Source organism: Epinephelus lanceolatus, chromosome 6 (assembly GCF_041903045.1).
Source record: "Epinephelus lanceolatus isolate andai-2023 chromosome 6, ASM4190304v1, whole genome shotgun sequence".
Taxonomy (NCBI): Eukaryota; Metazoa; Chordata; class Actinopteri; order Perciformes; family Serranidae; genus Epinephelus; species Epinephelus lanceolatus.
This window is the reverse complement of record NC_135739.1, coordinates 18,234,579-18,254,243: the sequence shown is the minus strand read 5'-3', so window position 1 is coordinate 18,254,243 and position 19,665 is coordinate 18,234,579. Positions and strand designations below refer to the sequence as shown.

Sequence of the window (19,665 nt, the reverse complement as noted above, 5' to 3'; positions counted from 1 at the left end):
ATGGTCAAAGTGGCAAAAAAATAAATTTGAAAAACGCAACAGCAATGTCTCTTTCCAGAAATCACGATCTGGTTACTCAAGACAGACAGACAGACAGAGCAGTTTTATGTAGGAACTATTTCCTTTCTACCGAACTACCTACTGTTAGCTCACCTAGCACCACTGAGCTAGCTAAAATTACAGCTCAGCCACGGAGGACGCCAATGTTTACATCACGCACTGTCACGAGCCTCTTGTCCATGAGTAGATGCACTCTTCCTTGGGCGCGGTGATACAATTGGCGGGTGTAGTTTGGTAGAAAGAAAATAATGAAAGTAGTGATTTCTGAAAAGAGACATTGATTTCTGAAAAGAGACATTGCTGTTGAGTATTTTTTAGGCACTTTGAGCACCACAAGTCAAGCGCCATCTAGTTCTGTGACATTGGAGAGAAGGCAGACATCTCTACGACCGATATCTCCAACACTCAGCAACTCACACCAAAACAATCTAGACTGATGAATAGCTCTGCGAGTATGAGGAAAAATGTGCATTTTTGATTTTGGGGTGAACTGTCCCTTTAAAATATGTCAAACTATTACATAATATGAAATCATAAATACCTCAGAAAATGTATTTTTTGGAAAACAGGTTGTTTCTCTAAACACTAAATTAAGAAGTTTAGCATACTTTAAATCTACCTTCTGATTTTGAGTACTTTGGCAAGGTTTAATGATATGAAGATGATGTTGAGAGTTCTCATATATATACATTTTTCCCATGCTTAAATACTATATGTGCTAATTGATAATTACACTTTATAGTTAATAGGTTATATGGGTTTTTTCACATGTAGATCTCTGGAGTGGCTACTTGTGCCTGTCCACAAGTAACAGATAGCTAACTTAATGGGTAGATCATGCACTTGACTTTGCACTTTTATTGTCAAATTATTTGCACAATGTTGTGTCCAAACCTGACAGGAGAAAATAGCTTTTTCTCAGATGTTTTTTCTGACATACAGTAACATTATACAGTCAGAAAGGTAAACACGCTTAATACTTTCTCAGCACATGTAACTTCAACATGATAAAGGTCACTTATCAACATACAGAATTCTTGTCTCTTTTCTTCTGACACCTCTCAGCCTGTCTTTTATTGTCTGTATAACCTGACTTTATGTTGTGTATGCTTCTAGAGTGTAGAATTAGCAGAGTCTATGACTGAGTAGATGAACATTTAAGCGTAGCTCAGCCACTCCCTTAACAGTAAGAGTAGCGATCTGCAGAAAGAGATTTTTTTTCCAGGCACCAGTGTGCTTGAATGAGATGCCACTCACCATTAGTGCTAGCTGCGGAAGCTGTTGGTGGATGGGCTTCAGATGTAAATACGGACCAGTCATCAGCCCATTGTTACACAATAACCCCATGCAATTTCATTCTCACTGCTTGTGCGTTACTGTTGCACGCTGTGTTTGATAAAAGGAAAATACTGCTTTATATATAAAGTTTCAAACTGTATTACTGGTGTTGTGTATATGTAAGAGCGCCTTGTAGTTTTCTGCAGTCCTGTGTAAACTTATGATAGCACTTCTGAGGGTAGCTTCAGTAGAGCAGAGCAAAGTGTGTGTGGTGCCTGAGTGTGTGTGTGTGTTGCAAGCTGACTAGTGGATTAGCTCTGTCCGATGGCAGAAGGAGAGGGATCTACTTTGACAGTGTGGTAGTTAGCCCATCTGTCTATAGTCAGCTGTGTCTGTGTGTGCGTGCTGCTGCTATGGTTCTACTTGCCACCAGGTGGTCAACAGTACCCTGATGTAGAGTTGTGTGGGACGTTGAGCCTCGCAGTTTGCCTGGCTTGCCAGCGAACTTAACCCTTGAACAGCTGCCTGGACTTGACAGGTCTCATGTATCGGGTTAAGCGTGGCATTCAGGGAAAATAAGCTGTCAATGCGTCATTTTTCTGTGCAGCTCCGACAAGATGGCTAACACGCTCTCGTCTAACTTTTCCCCCTCAACTTTTTGCTTTGACTCTGGCGATCATTAATTTGTGCATGCACCATATGAGTCTCCACTACATGCGTGTCCACATACATATCAAAAGATACAGACAAGGCCTATATTTAGAATGCTTGTCATGTAATCATCTACTTCCCAGTCATCTTATAGACAGCTATGAGAATTGGAAGCGGGAAAATGGTTCCCATCGGATTAATTATACTTCCACTGATCATCTGGATCTTTTTGCTGTGGATAGTATATTGTGTGTCAGATATGGATGACTGGAACAACCCTGTCTGTTGGTCTTTCTGCTCCTCATACTTTCTTCTCTCTGTGGGTATCATCTTGGCTTGAAAGACTTGCCAGGGTAGTAAAATGTGCAGATACTGTACATACAGTAATAAACCAGGCAGAGGACCTCCATGACAGTGAAGCCCTATTAGTAGACACTTGACTGTGACATATCGATTTAACACATCTGTCTTTGAAAGGAGATCCTCAATTTGAAATGAGGCCGTGTTGTGTTGTAGCATTGTCTTGTCTTGTGATTGCCCGTCTGTCTGTTTCTAATGTTTTGACTCCATTGATTGTGAACTGTGTCTCAGTGTTGCGGACTGCTCAGTTCTACTTAATGCTAATGTAAGCTGTTTCGCTGTCTCTGCAGGGAACCTTGGCCGCGTTGACTACATCAGTGAGTTTGAGTTTGACCTCTTCATCCGGCCTGACACCTGCAACCCCCGCTTCAGAGTCTGGTTCAACTTCACAGTGGAGAACATCCGCGAGACACAGGTCAGCATACTGTGGTTCTGTTTTCTGTTTTCACCATTAATCATAAAGAAGAGCTTCTCTTCCAATTTCATCTTCCATAACACACACAGACTTTCATTTTAAGGGTGCTGTATTGGCACAATCAAACAATAACTACCATGGTATAATAGGTCTGGTATAAATGGGCCTGTCATGATAACAACTTTCATTGGATGATATATATTATCCCAGAATTAATTGTGATGTATAATATTATTGTCATTTTGAGACTATTTTATACCACTGATATAGTGATAATATAATAACATAGTGATGATATAGTGGCCTAATAAGGCAATGAACTTCATAATCAAACCGGTGTGCTGCAGTTGGCTCCTTTTGCTAGTAGATTTACGGAGTGGAGGATAAGGTTGTTGGAGGGTAAAACTACAGGGTCCATGTCATTGGTCCGACAGCCCATTGGTCCGACATCCCATTAGTCTGACGGTCCGCGGTGCTGAACAGCTCCCGGCGGGCGTATTTCTACCTTGATGGTGCGCTGCGACCGGCTCTGGGTCAGCTGGGAAAGGCTTGAGGTGAAGCAGGCTCACAGCTTATGTGTTTGTCACTTTCTTTTTCATTTTAACCCACACCATGATCTTTTCCTAACCCTAACCAAGTGGTTTTTGTGCCTAAACCTAACCAGACCTTAACCACAGGGCATCATGATGATTTCGGAACAACGGGACTTCGGAACAATGGGTTTAATATGGTCGGAACAATGGGATGTTGGACCAATGGGCTGTCGGACCAATGGGCAGTTCCCAAACTACAAAGACATTTTGGCTTGTTGCTAGTGACTATCAGGAATGTGCCTCTTCCACTCTAAAAGTGCAGCTGCAGGCTATCGGTAAGCTGCACTGTGTCATCTTTGAAGTGTTGTTTTATTTGTCTTTGGACTTGAGAGAAATTAAAGGGAGAATTGCTGTGCCCAAGTCTTGTAATGGTACGTAAAATCCCAGTGTTTATTCTATATATTTCTAATAGGCTAAACCAGCGGCCCTGGAGCCACATGTAGCTCTTTAGATACTCTCCAGTGGCTCCCTTGGGCTTGGGCTTATACATCAAATCAAAAAATGTTTTAAAGTTTCATCAACTAAAATGTTCGTCATAGGTCTACGACCTGGTGCTTTTTCCTCTAAATTTTGCAGAGCTTCAGTAGCGGTGGCTAGCCTAGAGTTTCTCGAGCAAGGCTAGCTATGGATTCCAAATCCAAAGAAGAAAAAGTCTCGGAGAAAATTAGAGAATTTAACAGTGTGTGGACAAATTCATTTGCTTTCACCATCAACGCTGCAAAGTTAATGTACCAAATAATTACAAATAGCCCACTGCAGAGTAGCCACCCTGTAGTAAATCATATTAATGAATGCTCATTTAGACTTAATAGGCTGTTACCTTAATTACCTCCGGCAAGGAGGTTATGTTTTCGCCGGCGTTGGTCTGTTTGTCTGTTTGTCTGCAAAATAACTCAAAAAGTTCTGAATGGATTTTGATGAAATTTTCAGGAAAGGTTGATAATGGGACAAGGAACAGATGATAGAGTACGCTAGTTCAAATATGTTTTGCGGCTCACGGCTTTTTTTTTTGGCCAATAATGCCTTTAAGAGTAAAGGTTGCTGACCCCTGGGCTAAACAAACATGCATGTAAACACAGTGGGAATATCGAGGTCAGCAAAATGATTGAGGTCATGTTAATATACATGAGTCGATAACAGACTTATTGTGACAGGCTCATGTATAACATATATAAAGAGGATATTTATTCAGACCAAATTTGATGGAAGATATTAGGTACAAGTTCAGTTTTTCATGACAAAAAAAGTTAGTGAGAGGCTTTCATTGGATGGCCTAGCATTAAAGTCAGACCTATGAACATACCATTAGATTGTCAGGATAACAATTTAGAATAAAAATCATACTATAATAGTAATTGGGCCACTTTAAAGATCCTTATTTTTAAGATGATACCAGATTCCGTGTTTCCCTCAGAACATTATTGCTCAGGAGTGCTCAGTTTTTTTTGGAAGCTACTGGATGTTCACGTGGTTTTGTTGAGTACAAGATAATTTTTGGTATGATACAGCTCATGATGTCAGTAGTCTTGAGTCATACACATACAAGTTGTCACTATATCTCCCAGAATGTCCTCTAACAGATGTTGGTACATCAGACATTTGTGCCCACCAAAGTTGTTTCTCCTCAGAATTGAGGCAGTCATCTATTTCCCTACCTCACTTCGTGTCACTGGCTTCGAGCTTGATTCTGCCACTAGCAAGCTCTGAGCTCCGTGATTGGCTGACAGAGGTGGTCACATGCCACAGAGATACACTGTATGTGGATACAGAGAATGTGGCTTTAGGGGGATGGAGGGTTGGTCTTTCAATGTAACTTTGCAGGATAAGAAAACGGTAAAACCGACAATATTGGCATTTAAGTTTGACTGCTGCTGTGTGATTTGTGCGCATACGTGAAGCAAACAAAGAAAGAGATAAAGTTTAGTGAAAAGACAGCTAAATATAAAGACAAAGGGAGTGAGGTAGAAAGCGATTGACAAAGATGAGAGCAAAAAAAAAGCAAATAGAAAGCAATAGAGAAAAAAGAAAAAGAAAAAAGGCAAGGATGAATCCACAGCATGCTGTTGCTGCTGTCTTCCTGTGGAGTGTCCAACCCAGCCTATCTGAGGCTATCAGGCCTATCAGCCCATCTCCCTGCAGTGCTGTAGTCAGCACTAATCACATTTTATGGCTCTGAGATGAATGGGAGGCCTCGGCTTGGAGCCGGATCGATCCCAGGGCCAGATAGACCAGCACCAGCAGTCTGCAGCCTGGGCCAACAGGATATTTGCTGTTGTGGCAAAATGACAGAGAAAGTGTGAGAGGAAGACAGAGAGAAAGTGAGCAGGGAGGGGAATACAACACAGTAAATGACAAAAGATTGATAAGTATCATGTATATGATCGCACTGTGTACAGTGGCACATGCAGGAGCAAGCTTACAGGTGAACAAACATTTCCATCGCACACTTCCATGCTCCCTCTCTCTATAGGCCCCCTCACAAGCTTCTTTCATAGAAATCTGTTTCTTATCTGTCCAATTTCCTTCTTCAAAGAGGCCTTGTGTGAATTTAATCTACTCCAGTAGAAGGTGTTGTGGTTAAGTGCTGCCTGTGCATTTTGCCAAGGTGTGTGTGTGTGTGTGTGTGTATACAGACGCTGTGATTAGATTGTGTCTGTGTGCCTGGAATGGTCAGATTTCACATCAATCTTTCGTTTAAATCCTAATAGATGTAATATTGTTACGATTTGAAACAAAAAATAAAATGGAGAAATTAAACAGATGAAGAATAATAACATGAGTAAATAAACCAACTAAGTGTAGCTATGTGAGGAGAGGCTGTGCTATAGAGATATCAGTGGGTTCCAGGGGAGAACTGGGCTGTTGGAGTGTTTCATCCAGCTAAGCCTTGCTAACTCTCAGCCTGAGCCAGGGGAATGGGGAACAGTAAAAGCCCGTGATATTGGAAGTGAGATGGCCATTTTGAAGGAATGTAAGCTGGTGAAACAGATTTGGTCTGCCTCAATCAGCTTAGCAGCTTTGTGGAAATTGGCTTCACCGTAGCACCGGTTATGATGGATGGCTGGATGGATGAATGTCTCTTTTTTGTATGTCCTTTCTTTTTTGTGTATTTCGAACCACTCACTTACCTCAAAAAGCTCAGACCAATTCTGGTGACGTTGGTTGCAATGACCGGGGACTCATGATGTGACACCATTTGAGGTTTTGCTTGGTTTGGCATATTTTCTTTGGGAACATGTTTTGCAAAAAATACTTGTGCAGAGTAATTGGTTTGGGCCACAGGGACACAGAGATCGGGTGGCAGAGTGCTTTTTTTGGTGTCCGTTTTGGCATGAAGGTGCACCCATCTATTAAATCTGTGTTTAGTATGGTATGTTTCCTCACAGTTAAGTCTGTATTTTACTTAATATTAATGATAACACAATTATTATCATTATTATTTTTTACATACGTTACTTACTCTGTTATGATCTGTTAAAAAGCTCCACATGAACTTTCTGACAAACATGAAAGTTAGAAACAAACTCAGTGCATTCTAGAAAATGACTTTTAGGCAGATACATGTTAAGTCACAACGACTGGAAGGATTGTCATGAAATTTGGCACACAGCTTCATGGTCACCTCAGAATGAATCACACTAACGTTAAGATCCCCTGACTCCTCATCAAGTTTCATCATCAGGTCAAAAATTAATTTTTTGTTTGTGACCAAATACCTGCAAAAGTAATGACATTCCCATCAGCCTCAGCTGTACCTTTTGCTTACTGCTATTAGCAAATGCTAGATGTAAATATTAGCATCTTGACATTAGCATTTAGCAATATTGGCGTTTAAATTAGCATTTTAGTTCATTTTTAGCAACTCATTGTACTTAGCTTACTCCTATTGTGACTCTATTAGGCACTGGTTTTGCTTTTGCTTCTCGAAAACACATCTTATCTTGTATATTTGTATATTTTTTTGTCTATATTTAATACACTGTTATTTGTAAAACCGGGCCCAGAGAGTGACCCTGACCCAGGGAACCCACTGGTTGTGTTGTTTATTTTCTATGTAACCTTTACTTAACCAGGAAGTTCCATTGAGATTGAAAATCTCTTTTACAAGAGCGACCTGGCCAAGGTAGCAGCCAATCAAAACAAATTTAAAATGCAACAAGTACAACATATAACACAAAAATCCACAATAAAACAACAACTATTCAAACATAGTGGCCTCTCAAGAAAAACAAGCACATGTCATGGTCACCACATTCTTTATGATGCCCTTAAAATCATTGATGGATATAAGTGTTTCGCGGTTACTGTACTTCTTGTTAATGTAATTTGAAGCATACTCTGGCACAAGAATGTCCTTTGGAATAAATAAAGTTCTATTGAATTGCACTGAGAAAAACTCTATGTGCTGAAAAGTATACTTTAGTGATTTTCAACCAGCTCTGTATCACAACAGTGTGAGTAGTATGTGTAAATGAGCTATGGTAAACATCCCTCCATCTTACCAGTGTACAGATCTCCCTGCTCATCTCCCAGCTCCCTTGTTCTGGGGTTGTTGCTCAAACCACAGATTGTACTGCTGCACAATGGACACAAAAAGTACATGAGCGGAACGAGAGAGTTACCCCTCTTGTTTTCTGTCTCGCTCTCAAAAACCAACTCTGCATACCCAACTCAGATCAAACTGTAAAACTAGACAGTGCTCATCAAATATAAACCAAGATCTTGCCTAAATGTTCTCAGGAACATCACTCCATCCATCTTCTAACCGCTTCATCCTCTTGAGGGTCGTGGGGGGGCTGGAGCCTATTCCAGCTGACATTGGGCAAAAGGCAGGGTACACCTTGGACAGGTCACCAGACTATCGCAGGGCTGACACATAGAGACAGACAACCATTCACGCTCACATTCACACCTACGGACAATTTAGAGTTATCAATTAACCTAATCCCCAATCTTTCCCCAGTCTTTGGACTGTGGGAGGAAGCCGGAGTGCCCGGAGAGAACCCACGCTGACACGGGGAGAGCATGCAAACTCCGCACAGAAGGGATCGAACCAGGAACCCTCTTACTGTGAGGCGACAGTGCTAACCACTACATCACCGTGCTGCCCTCTCAGGAACATATTTTACCTAATTGTTTTAAGTGTAATATGAGATCAGTTGTCACCAGCTGGCTGCCATGTTGCTTTCTATGTAAAAACAGACAAGCTTGCATTACGTCACCCATCAGCTGTAGCGTTTATTGGTCCAAAGCGGCGCAGTGCATTCTGGTAGTTGCACATTTTCTACCTCTTGAGCAAATGTAAATGCCACAGCCCTTTTTCTGGTCATATAGCACCAATTTCAAAAGTGTTTGCATGTTTCTACTTCTACACAGACAGCCCAGTTTTATAAAAGACCATCTTTTCAGCAGTGAAAGACTTCTTTAAGTACAGCCTCGCAGAGCTGCTTGTGTGGCTGTAGATTTAGTCTTGTCTGCTTGATTAATGACAAACAAAAAGTCATCACAAATGTCACTGACTAATTTATTAATCGAAACGTCGTTTCAGCACTACATAGCAAATGTTACTTATAGTATATTCCTGTGTGTGTGTTTCCACTTCTATGGAGGGAGGTTTGTGAGTCTAAAGCTTCTTTGGCACAGTTGTTTGGATTGGCTGGATTGAATGTATTCAGGCTTATGTCTGAATACATAAAAGATATCTGAGACTGGCGTTGTTCATTTGGTTTTCATCAGTAATTTGCACTTCATTCAACAACAGAAAACACATTTAGACAGGGTGAAACAGGTGGAGAGGAGGGGTACAACTGTAACAGCAAAGATGAAAATGAATTGTTTGTTTACAGTAGTCTGATATATGGAGTCATATAAGCTTCAATCATATTTGTGGGTGCTTTTTTCATCCTGGTAGCTGCTTATCTTTCCTTTTGGAAACATAAATATATTATCTGATCTACCTGTCTTCGCTGATGTAAACAAATCTGAATTTTCCAAGCATGTTGAAGTTTCACTATTGTTGACTTCATCATTCATGTACAATGTATTTTAGACTAGAAGGGCAGGACTCTGAAACTGTTTTGCTGTCCTATTTACTTTGAAGAAAAATAATAAGAACTCAATCACATGGGACCTTCGAAAAAGTTTTGCACCCAGTGTCCAAACTGAGTGAATTTTGACATAAGTTCCAGCTACTACAATTTCATTTCAACTTCTGCCTATCTTATGACCAGAAACCATTGGATGAGTTGATATAACACCCCATTGGGTAAGTTGATATGCCGTTCCATTCTGCTGTAGGGGTGTGCTTGATGTCAGCCTCCGTGAAGGGCACGGCTGTGAGCTATTATCATAGGAGCCTTCAGGGAGCCATTCATAGAAGACAGGCAGTAAAACCTTGCGCCGAGCGCCTTCAACTCCTCCAGCTCTTCCAACTGCTGCAGGGGTGATTTGTAAGCCTCACTTGTCCAGGGAAAGCACAGTGCAGGGCGGTTACTCTCCATAATCAGGAAAAAAGGACGAACTGAAGCAAAATAGCCCATGTGTTACCTAGAATCCCTAAAGAGCCGTCATTACTTTACTCTTTCAGACGATTCTCACCTATTTAAATTCATCAGCAGTGATGTTATGCAATTTGGGGGGGGGGGGGGAAGTAGGATGGCACATAAAGTTAAACATTAAATTGGATGTTATAACGATCTCAGAACTGTTATAAATCATGTCTTGGTGAAGCTATTCAACCAGTTCTACTTTTATGCAGCGACTGTTTTTCACACAATATGATTGGGCTAAAACTAGTTTTATAAATGAGTGCAAAATTCTATCTGATATCACATGTCATAATGCCTAATTGGGTTTAAAAGGCCTTCAAACATCCTCTACAATGTGTCATTTTCTAAATGTGTAATTTACTTATCAGTTTGAAAGATACATCATTAATATGCTGATGTCTTGTGCTAAAGCAGAGAAAAAGAGTAAAAGAAAGGAAAGTGAGTGAGAGACAGTGTGTGGTGCAAGAGCAGGGTAATGGATGTGATGCACATTGATTTTCTTTTTCCATACAGAAGAGACAGAAGCAGGAAGAGAGGCTATAGGAGGAGGAGGAGGAGGAGGAGTGGTGTATTTACGAGAAATGACTTGTTCGTGTAAGCAATACATTTCCCTCCCATCCTAAATAGAGCACGTTGGCGGCACTTCTGGGAAGTCAGCTGCTGGTTGTGGTGTGTAACATCAATGCCAGCCTGCATAATAGAGGTTCTTATCTGAGCTCACTGCTTCATTGGCTCTGGACAATGTTGTGGTGCAGAGGGCCTGTCTCAGTCACGTCTGTGTGGATCAACACATTGAACTTCACCCCCGCTCCTTCCGGTCTTCTCAGGTTGGCAGAAGTGTGTAGGGACACTCCACTCCCCCTTGTCTGCTCCACCTCTGTCTCATCCCTCCTTTCCTTTGTGCTCCTTCATGTCTGTGCTTGGATGTCCTTCAGCAGTGACAGAGGGAGGAGAGGACAGGCGGGTCTCCTGCGAGCACCATTGGATGAACGTGGGCTAATCATTGCTGGCGTAGCGTGGCCTTCAGTGTGCACTGCAGACAGGTGGTTGGTGGCGGTTTCACCACATTGGGCCACATTGGGTCTGCCCATGGGGGGGGGGGGGGGGGGGGCTTGTTGGATATATAGTATATATATATAGTTTACCCATACCTCTCAGCAACATACACACAAGGCTTCTGCACACTTACTAAGATGCACGCCGTTAAACTCACACACACACACAAACCCACTTACATGCTTGTCAACAGGTCTGCTTGTCTCCTTGTCCTGTCTGTCTAAAAGACTCAGGCTGGCCATGTTATTTTTTGTCCTTTGCATTGCTTTTTCCTCCCCTCCTGCCTCTGCAGCATATGGCACAAGGTAGATAGGCATGTATCCTGTGCTTGTGGTCTTCCTCTTCTTTGGAAGTTCATTTTTAAGCTTCCCCTCTCAACAGTCTCCAAAGGAGAGACATTGGCTTCTGTGTGACTCTGCCAAAGGGATTATTTCACTTCACAAACACACCACACAGGCCCAGAAAGTTTAGGATCCTAGTTTCAATCCGGGGAAGGAAGTTGTGGAAAGACTTGTGTGGTTTTGAAAGACATACAAGACATCAGACGGTTGTGTCAGGGAGCGTAGGGTATCGTTAGTGACCTTGTTCTGTTAAAGCGAACTAAGGCATCCTTCCTTATTGTCAAAGCCGATGCTCCCCAGATCACTTCATAATGACATGGACAAAAGGATATGACAACAGCACTGAATGAATTTTCAAATTGTCTCCCTGATAGCAAAATGAGTTTTCCCTGGGTTATCTCTGCTGACGCAAGGTTCCTTATCAAAATTCATTGCCTTATTTTTAGCTTGATTCACTTTAAAAAGGAGGCACAGAGCTTAAGGGTATGTTTTGAAATAAAGCAGACACACTTTTTATTATGCATTTGGATTCACTTTATTCAAACAGCAGACTCATGCAGAGCTCTTACAGTTTCCAGGGACTTGTAGGGTTAAAAATACAATACAAATGTCTAACACTACGCTTTTTCTTTTTGATCTCCCACAGTTGTCTCTTACAGTGCTTTTTAAACGAAATATGAAAGAACAAACGCCTACAGTTGAGTCAGCATATGAGCTGCAAGTTTGAGACCTCTACTTTTGTTTTGTGATATGTCACGAAACAGCTTGTAGTTTGTGACATGTTTGGCTGGCAAGGGAACATCTGTAGAGGGGTTGTGTGATTGTGTGTGCCCATCAGGACAGTCATCAGTGGGCCATCCATTCGGAGCCCAACAGTATGGCGGAGTGAGATGCTGCCAAAGTGGACTCTAGCTGCTAATTTCGCGAATCAAGGCACAGAGTGCAAAGAGCAGTCAAGTGCGCGCGAGAGTGTTGGCGAACGTATGGTGTTTTTGTGGCTGCAGGTGCATAACACATGGGATCAGGGCAGAATTAGACGAGTGCTGACGAGGGCTGGAGATAATCAGACCACAATAGTTATAGATATTGTGATGATAATGTAGGATTGACTATTGGTGATAAATAATCATCAGTAATGTGGATACAATGATTAAGTAGGTAAAGGAAAATAATACAACAGCTAGAACAGTCTGGTAACCTCAGAATTTGACATCCCTTTACTTTTATGCCTTTAAAACCGGGAAAAGACAACACCCACAGTATCAAGATATCCAAAATATAAGCCAATTTCTAGTTTCATATCATAAATTTGATGGCAATATATTCCCCAGCGCTAGCACAGACTAATTCATACACACTGAAATATAGGGCAAAAAATTTCCTTGCCATTTAAAATGCTGTGTGGCTTTTGATAGTTTCGGACTTGGACGCCGGTGGTGGCAGGGTGCCAGCAGGCCTTTGCAGTCCTTTGCAGTCCTTGAATAGAAAGAGCTGCGTTGCAAGCCACAGCATGGAATAAAAAGAAAGGGGTGAGGGTAGTGAATGCAGGCGGAAAAAGAGGGGAGAGAGAAAAATGAGAGGAGTGAGGTGCTGTAAACTGTTCTTTTGAGATATCTATGGCTCTTCGGAAAGCAGGTTTTGTTAGAATAAGGACAATTTTTTTTCAAACATTTCTTTTACCTGTAATGCTGGTACAGTCAAATGGAATACTCAAAAAAGTAATCATGTTAAGAATATTTTGCCCAATTTTTTAGCATTTGTGAATTAAGTATTGCTGGTTTATGTTGATTAGTGGCAATAGCAAACATGCTGCAATTTATCTAGTTTGACCTGAAAATTTAAAATGTCTTTGTGTCAGTATCAAACCCCGCCAACCAGTCACACATTTGTCACAGCTTTCCTCATCTGAAGCCAAAACATCATTAGTGAAACAAAGATGAGATGCTAGCATTGGGAGAGGGGAAAAGAAAGCAGGAGAGAGGGAGAGCGTGGTGTGCTTGGGGAAAGTGGAAGATTTTAGCAGAGGTTTCAGTGGGAGGCATGGTGTGGTGGCTTGGTAAGGGCCTCATGGAGCTGCTGTGCATCTGCATGAAATGATGAGCCCGGTGTCAGGACATGGATCATCCTTTTACACCGAGTAATGAATACAGATTGCACACCGGATAGAGAGGCTCTGCAATCTGCTGCACCACAAATGAAACAACTGCCGTTCTAATCAAATAGTCTTTTCATGCCAGCGCAGCCCTCAACTTGGGCTAAATTCAATTCCAGATTCACAGATTTGTGGGTTGGGGGTTGGAGAGACGCAGGAGGCAAGGGGGAGTTATAAATGTTGTAATTAGAGTATTGTTTAATGTGTATGTGTGTAGACGCATATGATGTGTGTGTACGTTGGCATGGGGGGTGGGGGGGCCTCCCTGGCATCATGTTGTCGTTAACCACTTGGTTATTTTAGATAGCAGTCGGAGGAATGGGTCCAATCACAGCAAACACACACACAAACACACACCCATGCACAAATGCACACATTTAGCTAATTATGCCAACTAGTGGCTTGGGAGAACACGTTCTCTGTATTCTGTATTTAGGGAACAGCGAGGAGCTTTGAAGGAGAGCCGCAGTGCCTCTTTGATGCTGCTTTTGTTTTTTGTTTGTGTGGTTTAATAATTTAATCAAGCCAAACGTCCTCCTTCTCTCTGTAACTGTCTGTTGGTGGAGGCTAATTACTCTGCAGATTGTTCTCCTGGTGCTAGAGATGAGAGTTTAGATCCAGAGGGGGGGAGGGGGGTGCTGATGGCTGTAATTTAACAGTGTGCTGATGGGCTAAGCTGTCTGTCGACTGCTGTTTTATTGTTTTGGGAGGCTGCTGACGAGCTACTATTCTAATATGCACCATCTGATGAGAATGCCTGCAATGTTGTAGTGTATTGTCCTTCTTTTTCATTCACTATCTATCTATCCCTGTCTGTCTATCTTTGATACAAAATTAGGCATTTGCTAAAGTTCAGTATTGTTGCTACATAACACCATTTTCAAAAGTCTGTGATTGCTGAGAGCAACAACTTATTGCTTGCTAAGTTGCAAAACTATGAGTAGAAGGGAATATTTAAAGAGGAGTATCATAGTTTACAGGGAGAAAACAAATATAGAGGGAGATTAGATAAGAGGAGTGGTAGCGAATATTATTAATATTATTATTAATACACAAATATGCCAGTGGTGGTGAGGAAGAAACAGCCATTAAACTCGTGAAATTCTCTTTGATTTATTGCTATTGATAAATGACTAACTTTGCTTCCAGATCTTCACAGAATGTTTTATGAGCTATCTTTGCCATAGCATGTGATTGATACACTTCTCCAGTAAACAGACAACACAATCCACAATCTACCCTTCCCATTAGCTGGCAGGCTGAATTCATCTGAATCACAGTGTCTACCGTTTAAGCTTCAAGATCCATTCCCACTTACTGTATGGTGACTGAGACACCACATCAATGAAAAGATCAGAGCTTCAGCTCTCATCTAGTGTTCATACTGCTCTGCTACAACATCTCTTTCTGTTGCTTGTAAAATTTTAATAAGACCTGATATTCTCCAGGGATCGTGGAGTAGTTAGAGTTGGACTAAAAAAAATAAAAACCTTCAGCTATGTCAATGATCTTTATCTCATTGCAGGCTGAGCTTCCATCTGAGCTTCTTCCTAAACCTCACAACATGGCTCTTTTAAATTTCCAGTCGCTGTCTTTAGTCAGCAATAACAACAACTGACCGTTCTGCCACCGTCTTGAAGATTTCATCCCCCATCTAGAGCTCGGCCAAACCGTGTAACTGATTAGATTTCGATGCTGCTGGCTCTAATTAGTGTTCATGTAATCAAATCAAAAGACAGACTAGATTAGTATGTACAACTCTACTCTATAATGTTACACACACTACAGGGGATGAATACATCCTTGTCAGAAATGAATTGTGCATGTGTTTGAAGTCATAATGATGAGGTATGAGCTGGGGCTATCCACGTACACTATTGGGGCTAGTGGGGCTAGTTGGGCCAATTCTGTAAGCATGTGCTGAGCAGGCTTACCCAACCCTGCAGAGCAGCACGCAGAAATGTGCGTATATTGGCTTTGAGGATGAAGACAGACCTAGAGGCCCCTGCTCCATCCTACACTGTGGGGTCACATCCCACCCCCAGGCTGATGCAGTCAGATAGTTGCCGAAGAGCAGGATTGGTGGACCCAAAGCGCAAACAGAAGTCTGACTCAATCTTGAGCTAATATTGAACTGTCAAATAATGTATTTGTTGGACCCTGCTGCACATAGAGAGAGGTCCAGGAGGGGTAGTGTTGTGTCACAAACCCCATTTACACTGCCTGTTCAAAGCAGGATTGTAGTGCCGTTAATCCGCCTCATTGTTCTGTATAAAAGGTACGATGGTGAACTGGTGGGACAGAGTTGTCTTGCCTTTAAGCCAGCAGTGGAGCTTGCGCAGAGTCAACGTTTGTGTAAAAGGGACAGCCGGCAGGATGGGTGCAACATGCCCCTACAAATAACGGCCACCACCAATACAAGACAAACGCACCAACTCGACTGTTCTATGAATCCTTCTACAATGCGACATTGTAGTGAATACCTATGAGGCTAAATGTAGCAATAATGGGTTCTGCTCATTTACTTTACTTTCTATACATGAAGACTTATTTGACCTTATAAGTAATAATATGTAACCTTTACCCATACCCTGACCCTAACTTTAACCACCTGTCGTTTAACCTTTTCCCAATTCGTAGCTAGTTAAACGCCATTCTTGGAACCCATCGGCTGTATTCGGCGTCTGACTTCTGGCAGACGGCGATACAGCCTCTGGGGGCAGACCCCTGATTTTTTGGCATTCCGGTTTGATTTGGGCGGAGGAGGCGAACTTCCGTTCCTGACTTCCATTTATATATAAGTAAATATGCTGAAACATTGCGATGGATTCAGAGTTTGCAGTGATGCCAATTATGTTCCACCTCATTAGTTCACCGCACGGACCGTTTAACCTGGCAACAACTGCAGCCGGCTCAAACGTGATTGGTCAATATCACGCGGACTACAAACAGCCTACAGCTGGAAACCAGGGCTCTTCCGCTCTTCTTCCGGAGGCAAGATCTCCGGGGTTTGCCTGCAGACTCTACATTCACTGAATGGAGAGTCTGTATATAGAGACTAGCTAAATGCAAACTTAGAGTTTTCTTCAAGGTGTCCACTTCTGGACCAAGGAGTGAAGAGGGCTAATTTTATAGGTATGGTGGGCAAGTCATGTATCTAATGAAGAACAGCAAACCGAAAATGTCCACATATTGTGGAGACAATAAAGTAGGGGAGCTCTTTACCCTATGAGCTGTAGACAAGATCAACCGCCTTATAACAGGGACGGTAAATGATTGTTATTGCTATGTCATGTTAGTTATTGTTTAGAAAGCATCGCTAGTTGTCTATGTTTTATGTTGCACACAAGGATGATGATGTTATGTTACACGTCTCACCCTTCATGCCTCTTTTGCTTTTGGAACACCGGCATGCTCAGCACTGGGCTATAGAAAGCCATTCTTGAGCTTAGGAACTATGATATCATTACTTGAGTTGGTCTTTTAGTTGCTGGAATAATGCTGCTGAGTTAACATGGTTGGATTTTATTTTTTTGTAGTCATTTCTCAGTTCACTTTTGGACACATGCAGTGAAAGTGAAAGCTACAATGCAAAAGTCCCTTTGATTCCAGGGAGGCAAAAAAGCAAGCTCTGCAGTTCATTAATATAGACATGGTTCTTTCTTATTAAAAAAAAGATATTCAGCAATTTAAGGCAGTTTTTACCTTTTCTGTTGCAAATATATATTTAAACGTATCATCATAGTGATGTAAAAGAGTGTACCTCTCTGGTGTTGTTGTTGTGTTTATTGTTTTTGAATGTGTGAAGCCGGAAGCCGAGAAGCAGGGAGTGGTGAGTGTTGGCTGCTGAGGGTTGTTTCAGTGCTGATTTGATGTGTTTTTTTGGAGGGACACACTTTCAGACTGTGCTCACACCCCATGTGGTTAGGTCAAGCCAGTTGGGCTAATTTACTCTATGCGCTGTCAGTGACACTGGGTGGGGGGCTAGCTGCTGGTGGCATGCTGGCCCAAAGAGCATGCTGTGAGTTGAGACATTTATAGCTACTCTAGTGGCAAGTGCGTACATGCTCTGTCACTAATACACTCATATAGTATGATATAATGTGCTGGCCTTGGAGCTAGAGTACAGCATGTGTGTGGTGTGTGTGTATGTGTGATGGGTTGTGGCTCACGCAGAGCTCTATCTCCTGCAGCACCTGGGGTAGGTGGTGTCAGCACTGTGCACCACCATAAATCAAGACTGTGGTCTCAAATGCGTGTGTGTGTATGTGTGTGTTCTGTCCGTTTTTGGTGCCTGCAGGTATATATCCAGAAGCTGAATGTCAATAAAACAAAACAGTGATTATTCAGGCTGGTTGGCTCAAGTGTGTGAGTGTGTTTGTGCCTGTGTGTGTGTGTGTGTGTGTGTGTGTGTGTGTGACAGTCAGAGCCCCTGGGGGATCCAACTTCCTGTTCTCTGATGCCTTGGTCACATCTGCTATAAATGTTTCATGTCTCAGTGGTGGTAACCTGCTATGGATGGGCACACTAGCAGACACACACTCACAGACACACACTCACACACAATAGCATCAGTATCCTGCAAAGTGAATAATTTCCACCATTAGAGATGAGTTTAGAATCCCATTTAGTTTGACAGTGTTTATCTGTGGAATTATTATTTTTGACAGTACAAATGCATTTTATTCATTCAACTGCAATTAACCAGCGAGGCTTGCTCCAGCATACAATGTGCAGCAGCATCAGGTCTGCATTTTAATTACTTCACAAATATGGTAAACCAAAAACTTTGTGTATGTCACCAAAATTAAAACAGAGTTTGTCAAATAACAATCACATGATTATTGCATATATGGCATGTGTTAGATTTTGATATCCATGTCAAACTGTGTAAAGGTTAGAACATTCAGAAGGCAAGCATCAACTGTGTTCATGACCAGTGCCTGGTCCTGAGGGGAAGCTTGACCAATATGTAAGGTTTCTAAGTAGGGCTTCCCCCGACTAAGAATTTTCCTAGTTGACCAATAGTCTTCATTTAGGGCCATTAGTCGACTAGTCGCCCATATGTTTACGATATTTATTTAATTATTAAATGATATATTTTGGGGCAACACAATGGTTTGCGTTGAAGGTGTGAGAAAGAATAGTATCAGTAACATTGTTAACACTGTGCTACATTACAGCGACATACAAATCATACTAATGAACCTTCATTAATATAGGCCTATATTTTATCTACAAGTGCACGTCACACACTGAGCGAGCCGCCTGTTAATGACGTTGTCGGCAAAGCAGTAATGATTGTGCTAAGTGGCTAATGGGCATGTAGCTACCTCCATGTTTCAGATGATATGTCATGTTTGTAGTCGACCAGTGAAGATGAGTTTACATATCACCTTGGGTTCGTCCTTCACCTTCTCAAAATGATCCCACACTTTGCATTTCCTGCCCGACACGTTATTAACTAGTCTGTGGAATAACCGCAGGTACCAGCCGTGTAAATTAGCATGACTCCTGATTGACTGCTGAGCGTGGCCACATCCTGTGTCTGTCCTTTCAAATTAAATTCCCACATGGTCTGGTCATATAGGTTTTGATTTGTTTTGACAAGGTGCAGCTCCTAATAGAGTTTCACATTTATTTATTAATTTTTTATGCAACTAAACGACCAATGAAACCTTGCAGACTAATGACCTTTCTGGTCGACTAATATTTTGTCAACTATTCAGGGGCAGCCCTAGTAAAACTACGTAGAAAGAAAATGATAAAAATACATATCTCATTGTATCAGAGGCAATGCGAACCTGCAGAGCAATCTTGTAGAAAATAAAAATAAAAATAAATGAAACCAGTGCATCCTGTTGTTAAAACGATCCAGTTAATCAATTCAGTACCAGTTGGCCTACGTTCCCAAACCCTCCATAACCAACTGCAGTATCAACAGGCTGGGGATCACATATTTTTGACACCAAAGCTGCACTGCCACACCTGATCTGTTTTGACATTCTTCTCTATAGTGCTCCTTTCACTTTTCAGTAAAAGTAATTTCATGGTGAGCCAAAAATATTACCAAACAGAGGCAGGTGCAACAATATCGACTTTTGCCCAACAAAAGATAAAGTCCCATTTTGCTGGTGGTTGATCTACACTGGTATAAAAACAGGACCTTATATGTTAAATCTGATCCCGTAGATGCTCAGCTTGTCTCTAC

General features: G+C 41.8%; 1 protein-coding gene across 2 annotated transcripts in view; it reads left to right on the top strand.

Annotated features, from left to right (window-relative positions):
* The window catches only part of agbl4 (AGBL carboxypeptidase 4), a 394,549-nt gene that overhangs the window by 30,398 nt on the left and 344,486 nt on the right, over positions 1 to 19,665 (top strand). For both annotated transcript variants that reach the window (XM_033621660.2, XM_033621661.2), the window contains one exon: positions 2,640 to 2,764. In XM_033621660.2, coding sequence (XP_033477551.1) covers positions 2,640 to 2,764 — 125 coding nt within the window. The remainder of the gene's footprint in view (positions 1 to 2,639; positions 2,765 to 19,665) is intronic.